The sequence below is a fragment of the Pelodiscus sinensis genome, chromosome 16 (genome assembly GCF_052426305.1).
Source record: "Pelodiscus sinensis isolate ZL-2025 chromosome 16, ASM5242630v1, whole genome shotgun sequence".
NCBI lineage: Eukaryota > Metazoa > Chordata > Testudines > Trionychidae > Pelodiscus > Pelodiscus sinensis.
The window spans coordinates 689,439-698,216 of record NC_143067.1 but is presented as its reverse complement, the minus strand read 5'-3'; the positions used below and the strand labels follow the sequence as shown (position 1 = coordinate 698,216).

Here is an 8,778-nt window from a genome sequence, read left to right as displayed (position 1 = left end):
TTCTACTTGCGCAAAAACCTGCCTGCAACAAGTGTCTCGGATTTAGTACCAGCCCTAGGATCCAGCAGGAACATCACCTACGTTAAGTCTTTCTACCACCCTGTCAGCATAAAGCAGAGCTGAGCTGCTGCTGGCACAAGGCCAGGTGGACCCTTGGGCTGTGCCTAGAGAGGTCATCCTACTTCACACACACCCTTCTAATCATTGCCCACATGGGAGTATACTGCTTAAGTGAAGGAATCCAGCTCCATCTTCTATAACCACTGTTAGGATGTAAGAATGGCCATGCTGGGTCAGACCAAAGGTCCATCTAGCCCAGTTAATCCTCACATCATCTCTGTCACCCACCTCCAGAGAAACAGATTAGGGACACCATTCCTACCTATCCTGGCAAATAGCCATTGTTGGACAGGGAAAATCCAATCTAGCTTCCATGAATCCAGCTAGCTCCTTTTTGAACTTTTCCTTATTCATTCTTTCCATATCAGTCATGATTTTATAGACCTCTTATCATATCCCCCCTTAGTTTCCTCTTTAAGATGAAAAGTCCAAGTCTTTAGATAGAAATGTAGCAGGGGACATGTTCCAGCCCCCTAATCATTTTTGGTGCCCTTTTCTGTACCTTTTCCTGTGTCAATATATCTTTTTGGACATGAGGCGACCACAGCTGTACATAGTATTCAAGATGTGGGCGTCCTATGGTTTTACAGAGAGGCAATAAGATATCTCCATCTTATTCTCTATCCCTTTTTTAATGACTCCTAACATTCTATTTGCTTTTTTGACTGCCGCTGCGCACTGAGATGTTTTCAGAGAACTATCCACAATGACTCCAAGATCTCTCTCAAGTAGTTGTAGCTAAATTAGTTCCCATTCTATTGTACCTATAGCTGGAATTATTTTTCCAGTGTGCTTACTTTACATTTATCAACATTAAATGTCATTTGCCCAGTCACTTAGGTGGGGGAGATCTTTTTGAAGTTCTTCAGTCTGCTTTAGTCTTAACTATCTTGAGCAGTTTGGTATCATCTGCAAATTTTGCTACTCACTGTTTACACCTTTCTCTAGATTATTTATAAATAAATTCAATAGAATGGGACCCTACAGTGGACCCCGCTAGTTACCCCTCTCCACTTGGAAAACTTAGGATTTATTCCTACCCTTTGTTTCCTGTCTTAACCAGTTCTCAATCCACAAAAGACCTTATCCTCTTATCCCTCCCCTACAAGAGGATTCAATCTCAGTGCAACTGTTCAACTCCCAGAGAGGGAAAAAAATTCAAATAGCACATAGGACCACTGAGATCAACTACTCTGACCTCCAGCATTACACAGGCCATAGAATCTTCTCCACAATTTCCAGAGCATTTTTCAGACATGAATAAGTAGGGTACATGTATGCAGCATGGCTATTTTGAAATAGTACATCTACAGCGCAGGGAAGCCTCAAAATTAGTCTGAGGCATGCTTCCCTAATGTAGACGTGCTATCTTTAGAGGCACTGGGGAGGAAGAACTTAGAAGGGCCCTGGCTAGGGGCTATTTAAAAATAGCAGCAGTGGAGTGTCTACACTTGCTTTATTTCAAAACAGCTATTTCGGAATAGGTGTTATTCGTCATAGAATGAAAGTTTACAGTTTTCGGAATAAGCCGTCCGTTATTTTGAAATAATGGAATAGCTGTGTAGATGCTCACATTATTTCGAAATAACGATGCAGTGTAGATGCACCCGTAAGGAATATTCCAGAGCCAAGAATATCCAGTGCTCATCTGCAATATCCTCATCTTTGCTTGCTGAGACAGCAAATTCACCTGTTTGTCACTGCAGCTGTTTTCCAGGACTTGAAGTATGTGGTGGAAATCTTAAGACATGCTACTGAAGAAAAACTTCACAAGCTCAAGCCTATTGCACTCACTAACACGAGGTAGATTAGCTATTCCAACAAACAATGGTCTGCCAGAACCCACCAAATTCCTCTGTCGCAGACCTGCTCCTTGCTCACCTACCTTTAGTACAGCAAACAGAGGTGAAAGTCTCTGTAAGAGGATTTGAACAATTAATCTCTTCTGGCAGCTGGCTTCTTATCCAAGGAGCACAGAAGAGAACAAAAGAGCAAAGTCCTTTAAAGGCACCCCCAAAGAAAATATTCCCGGGAACCAGGTCTTCTCTGTAAGCCTTCAGCTGAAAGCAACGAAGGCCACTCTGCATATTGAGACACAGGCTACGGCTGTATTGGCAAGATTTTGCACAAATACTCTTTAACTTGAGTTTTTGTGTTAGTATTTGAGTAAGAGAGTGTCTACACTGGCATGTGCTTTTGCACAAGAGCATCCATGCCAGTGTAGATGCTCTCTTGTGCAAGAAAGCTCTGATGGCCATTTTAAACATCGGGCTTTCTTGGGCAAGAAATTGATGTTGCCTGTCTACACTGGCCTCTTGTGCAAGAACAGTTGCACAAGAGGGCTTATCCCTGAGCGGGAGCGTCACGAGTATTTGCGCAAGAAGCCCTGATTTCACACATTAGAACGCCAGTGTTCTTTCACAAGTACTCGGGGCCAATGTAGACAGGTGGCAAGATTTTGTACAAAAGCAGCTGCTTTTGCACAAAATCTTGCCAATGTAGACGTAGCCACATTCTCTAATTTTGTTGATCAGTTACCTGAGGAACTGAAACTGCAGCTGGCAGAGATGCTTGCTAAGCTATCAACACATGACAGCAGGGCATACCAGGGCTACTGAAATGGGCAGAAGCACTAAGGCTTCAGTCCTCTGTCCCGCCAAATGAGGCGCAATTAAGGAGAACCCATTAGAGCAGAGAGGGCCAGCAGCTTCCCTTGATCCAGCCCACAAGAGTCAGGTCCTTCTCTCCCGTTGCCCCAACCTCCTCTGCATGAGAATGGGTGCTGAAGCCCAGGCAGGGGGAATGGCAGCACAGAGGCCTGTGGGTTTTTAAACTGCTGTGTGGAGCCACCTGTGCCCCCCAGGAGCTACACCAGATAAACACCCCAATCCCCTGCCCCCTCCCACCCAGATTTCCCAGCCCATTCCCACCAGACACCGAACCCTTCATTTTTTGTCCTACCCCAGAGCCTAGGGGGTCACAGGATCATCTAGCCCTGGGCCCCCAGAAGAGCTAATCCAGCCCTGGTGGGAAGCTCTGAGCCTCAGCCCAATCTCCACTCCCAGAGGACTAGAGCACAAGATGTCCTAGTTGGTTGAGTGCAGTGGCTGCTTTCTCACTTAGATAGCCACATCAGGGAAGTGGTTTTTTTGTTTTTGCTTCTCACTGATTTTTCTGTGGGTCAGTGGCCCCCAACCCAAAACCGGCCCCCCCCCTTGTATTCAAGAGATAGCCTCTGCAACAGTGGGACAATGACTCAGAGCAATTCTGTGCTCCCAACTGTTAATATCCTCCAAGAATTCTAAGGCAATTCTGTCTCAACTCCTAACAGGAAGCAGCCACAACAAATACTTGTTACCCACTGCCAGCAGAGTTTGAGCCTTTGCCCTTGCTAGAGCCCCAAGGGTTTTCATCAGTGTCTATCAGCAAGAAGCAGCTCCTTTAAGGAGAAAAAGATATGCCTTAGTTCTCTCTTGCTGACCTGCTAATCCAAAGAGTAGCTCGACACGTGACCAGTGAAGCGTACAGCATCCTAATACTTTCCCTTGTTACATTTCAAAGCCAAGAAATTCACAATTCCCAAATCACAACACAGAGTTCATAGTTGCACTGTCAAACTCTACCTTCCACAGCAGAGATTCCAGACAACAAACACATCCAAGAGTGCCATTTGACTTCTAGGACACATGAACTCATGCCTGTTGTCACACCGTATGCCAGACTTCCATGCATGAATCAGAGGAGGTGTTGAGATAGGTCTGTCTATCCAGCAGGCACTGCATGGCTACGGTCAGTCCCACAAGACGTACACTCCTTACAGTGGCAGACAGAACCCCTTCGGCTGTTCATAGCAATTTCCCTTTCCACACCACTACCTACAAAGACTGGTAACATACCTCCATTCAGAGATGGAGGAGTCTCAACTGGCTTATAGTCCCCTTAGCAAGCTTGCTTGCACAAACGTTTTAGTGCAATGCCTGGCATGCATGGTTTTTCTTGCCTGTTCTTAGGGGTGTAAAGAAGCCCCATTTGTGGGAGTGTTCCAGCATTCGCACCATATCACAGCAGTAGTTTGGCACCTTCTTGGGCTTCTGAACACCTGAGCAGATTATGTCAGCAAGGACTTTAGTGAAAGCCACAAGTAGCCTCAGACTAGGGTATACACAGCACAAACCCACGCTCCCTGACAGAGGACTTCCTCCTTCCTTGGACAACAGGATTTATATACCCATTTCCAGCAATCCATGTGAAAGTGAAGGTTGTGAGGGACCCAAGGTAAGAAGCAGGTTACATTGTCTTGACAGTTCCAGCATGTCCAGGGAGTTTGTTATAGGTTTACCAGATAAACTACCATAAATCACCTCTCTTTTTCCCAACTGTTTCCCAATTCAGTTCTCAAACTGCATTCGGACCCAGAATCTTTACATGTGACAGCATTCAGACTGTCTAGATCAGTGGTGGGCAACCTGTGGAGCCCCTGGCTATCCCCCTCCCCAATGTGCCTCATGTACCAGGGCACTAGAGCACTTCCTGCTCCTCCCTCCCAACACTTTCAGAGGAGCAGCTCTGTCCCACTCCTACCCTTCCCTCCCAGAGCTGGAACATCGGGAATCAGCTGTTTGAAGCATTCCAGGAGGGAGCACGAATCAGGTGACTTGTAGGCTCCGAAAGTGCTGAGGTGGGCATAGGCGCAGGTAAGTGCAAGGCTCTGGCACCTTGGTGTGTGTGGAGGAGGGGAGCAGGCGGGGGGGAGGAAGGGGATGGGCTATGAGACTGCAGGTGGAACCCCAGGGAGCCATGGGCTGCTGTGGCCCAGAGGTGAAGAAGGGGCTCTCATGCAACCCACCCCCCATTCCTGGTCTAAATGGTGTTCTACAAATGATGCTTTTAAACTGATGTTCAGAACATTCTACTCCAGAGCAGGAAGCCTTCAACCAGTGCTACACAAAACATGTTTGCAATCTGGGCACTTTAGCGTCAGTTTTCTCCCAATAGCTACACATTCCTCACTACTGTACTAGTTGGCAGCTCTGAAGCAACTGGGACTTTCCACCACCTTTAACGAGCCCACCTACCAGCAACATCAGCAAGTCACCCTCATACCCAGGGCCACGCTGCATTTTCCCCTTCCTACAAGTAACAAAATTCCTGACCAACTCTCATGTTTTTCCCCAGTTTGAGAGGCCCCCTGGTCCTTTCTGGGATCTTAGTACCCGGAGCATTAGGAGCCTGCTCCCTTCACTCTGTGTTAGTGCAAACTCTGAGGCCTGGAGGCAAAAAAGGAGTTAGGTGCCTCAGCCCCAGGTTTAGCCCCCCAGTCATGTGTTGTCATTATAACAGTAGGCGGTAGCAGAGATTTAGGCCCTTACACCAGATATAAAGTTTCAAAGGGCAGTCTAAGAGTGGTCCTGTCCTAAGTTCCTGTTGAAGGTTCTCGCCGAGTTCCCCCCAAAAATGGCCCATTCGCCTCCTCTTTGTTCCCCTAACCCGCATTCTGTCCCAGGGGAAGAGAAGTTTCACACTCGTCACAGCAAAAGCATTCGGTGTAGTCAGAAGAGCATTTGGGAACACGCCCAGGCAGCCTAGACCATCATTCTGTGTGGTCACAGGTTATCCAAGTAAGCGTTTGGGTGCAGAAGAACATGTCTTGTGTTAGCCACACACTGCCCCAGCCATTATAGAACACATTCCACTAGGGCTCAGGCACCCTTTGCTGCCTGCCTTGAAATCCCTCCATACCTAACATATACAGTGCAGCAGTGCAAAGACGAGCCACACATTTACCACTGACTGTTCCTGCCTACATGCTCGTTTTGGAAGGGCTGTTCTGCCCTCTCTATTCAAGCAGGACTCCTCAGACACCCCTAGGAACAGACACCTGCTTGTTAGTCAGCAACTGTGAAGTCTGGAAAAAAAAATCACGCAAAGAAGAACAATTCCTGTTCTACAGCAACTGGTTCAAAATGTGTTGTCCAAATGGCTTCTAGAGCCTGCCCCCTTTGCCCCTTTTTCAAAGTCCTACTCTCGTTTGTTTCCATAATATAACAGACGGAGCAGTTCCATCCATAACGCCTTCAAGCTGAAGGAGCATAAGCTACCCCGGAGAGCAGTTCCATTGGACATTACTAAAAAACTGAGTAGGACTTTGAAAAAGGGGCAAAGGGGGCAGGCTCTAGAAGCCATTTGGACAACACATTTTGAACCAGTTGCTGTAGAATAAGAATTGTTCTTCTTTGCGTGTGGCACATGTGCACCAAGAGTGGGATCTTCCTGGACAGTTTCCAGAAGAACTAGTTACTGAAGGGCAACTGTTCTTTACAGCTCCAGCCTAGGAGCAAGCGGCTCCCACAAAACTAGATCTGTTTGTGTTCTACCAGTCTTCTCCAGGCTCTGTCCAACAGAATGCCATACTAGGATGGCACCTCACCTTCCTCTAACTGCTTTTCTAGAAAGGGCATAGAAACTTCAACTAGAGAGACAAACCAAGCACCTGCAACAGTAGCGCCACAGACTCAGTTTGGAGAATGAAACTGAACAGCCAAGTCAATCCACTGCTGAAGTCAGACTGCAAGTCAATGGTCAAACTGACACTGTTCCCATCCAATCTAACTACCACGTCTGTCCTAGGCAAAATGCTGCACCTGACTGAAGGACTTGGACTACCACACAGGACTCTGACCAGGGTTAATCAACTCTGAGCTAGGCAGCTACTGGCTACCAGTCCCCCCTCCTTAACGAATTTATGGAAAACTGAAACATTTCTATAGCGAGTTCAATTGTGTTTGTTATAAGAGGAAGGAAATCTGCCCCGTGACAATCTCCAGGGACAGCAACATGCCTACCAACATTTAATGGTGTCACTCCCACTAGAGTAGACCGCTAGCTGAGCCGCAGCCCTAACAGCACCCAGGGGAGAGGGGAGGCCACTTAACACTGACACCTCTCAATCCCCACACGCGTTTCCCTTTCACGACAGCAGTGAGGCCAAAATGCTGCTCTTACTGTACTGGCTGAACAGTTTGGGTGCAGCTGCAGAAAAGAGTCCATAGAGAAGCCAGCAGAGGACAGTTCCTGCAGTAGGCAGCAGCAGTCCCACTGTGAGGCCCCTGAAAGGAGTTCAGAGGTAACAGTAGAGACATGTCCGCTCAGGCAGACCTCAGGAAGGGAGCAGCGGCTTCTCACATGCTCGGAGCGTGGCAGTGAGAAGCACAGTGGTTTCTGATATTTCGGCACAGGCACTTCACATTGGTTCCTCAGGGCTCTTAGCCTGCACTGATACAACAGCTATCGTCGGCTCTGGGTTCTCAGCATTTCTGCCTCCAAGAGGAGGCAGTACCAGAAGGAAGCTTGGCAGGTGTGAGGTGGTTGTTCCTGGAGGGTGGGTTCAAGTCCCCAGTTTCCCTAGACTGGCCCAGGAAAGTATCAGCACCATTCATGGAGTAACTGAAGACAGGTTGAGTGGGGACACTCTCCGTGTGGGCGTGTTGTTGGATGACAGCGATGCAGGGAGGAAGAAGGGAGCAGCAATCTCTGTGGAGGAGGTTTCTCCTTGGTTGCGTAGCTGTAAAATCTGTCGCAGCAAGGCCTTCCCTTCTTCTCTTGTCTGCCAAGAGTCAAAATACTGCATTAGTAGGTCAATTACATAATGTAGGCTGGAGTAGAGACTTCAGGGTCAAATTCAGCAGCAATGTGAACAATACACATAAGAACATCAGAACAGCCATACTGGGTCAGACCAAAGGTCCACCTAGCCCAATATCCTGCTGACAATGGCCAATGCCAGATTCCCCAGAGGGAAGGATCACAACAGTTAATCCTCACGTGATCTCTCCCCTATCACCCACCTTCAGAGAAGCAGAGGCTAGGGATAACATTCCTACCCATCCTGGCTAATAGCCATTGATGAACCTAACCTCCATGAATCTATCTAGCTCTTTTTTGAACCCTGTTAAAGTTCTAGCCTTCCACAGGAAAGGAGTTCCACAGGTTGACTGTACGCCGAGTGAAGAAAAAACTTCCTTTTGTTTGTTTTAAACCTGCTGCCTATTAATTTCACTTGGTTACCCCTAGTTCTTTTATTGTGGGAATAAGTAAATAACTTTTCCATACCAACTTTTTCCACACCAGTCATGATTTTATAGACTTCTATCATATCCCCCTTTACTCTCCTCTTTTCTAAGCTGAAAAGTCCAGGTCTTTTTAATCTCTCTTCATATGGGACCCATTCCAAACCCCTCATCATTTTTATTGCCCTTTTCTGAACCTTTTCCAATGCCAATATATCTTTTTTGAGATGAGGCGACCACATCTATACACAGTATTCAAGATGTGGACATACCATGGTTTTATATAGAGACAGTAAGATATTTTCTGTCTCATTGTCTATTCCTTTTTTAATGGCTCCTAACATTCTATTTGCTTTTTAGACCGCCGCTGAACACTGAGTGGATGTTTTCAGAGAACTATCCACAATGACTCCATGATCTCTCTCGAGTAATTGTAGCCAAATTAGTCCCCATCATACTGTACGTATAATTGGGATTATTTTTTCCAATGTGCATTACTTTACATTTACCAACATTAGATTTCATTTGCCATTTTGTTGCCCAATCACTTAGTCTGGTGAGATCTTTGTGAAGCTCTGCACAGTCAGCTTTG

At 46.8% G+C, this 8,778-nt stretch overlaps 1 protein-coding gene across 2 annotated transcripts in view; it reads right to left on the bottom strand.

The window, feature by feature from the left end:
* Positions 1-4,322: 4,322 nt before the first annotated feature.
* Positions 4,323-8,778, bottom strand: part of CDC23 (cell division cycle 23) — a 28,846-nt gene continuing 24,390 nt past the window's right edge. For both annotated transcript variants that reach the window (XM_089769376.1, XM_006121631.5), the window contains exon 16: positions 4,323-7,723. In XM_089769376.1, coding sequence (XP_089625502.1) covers positions 7,553-7,723 — 171 coding nt within the window. In that variant the 3' untranslated portion in view covers positions 4,323-7,552. The remainder of the gene's footprint in view (positions 7,724-8,778) is intronic.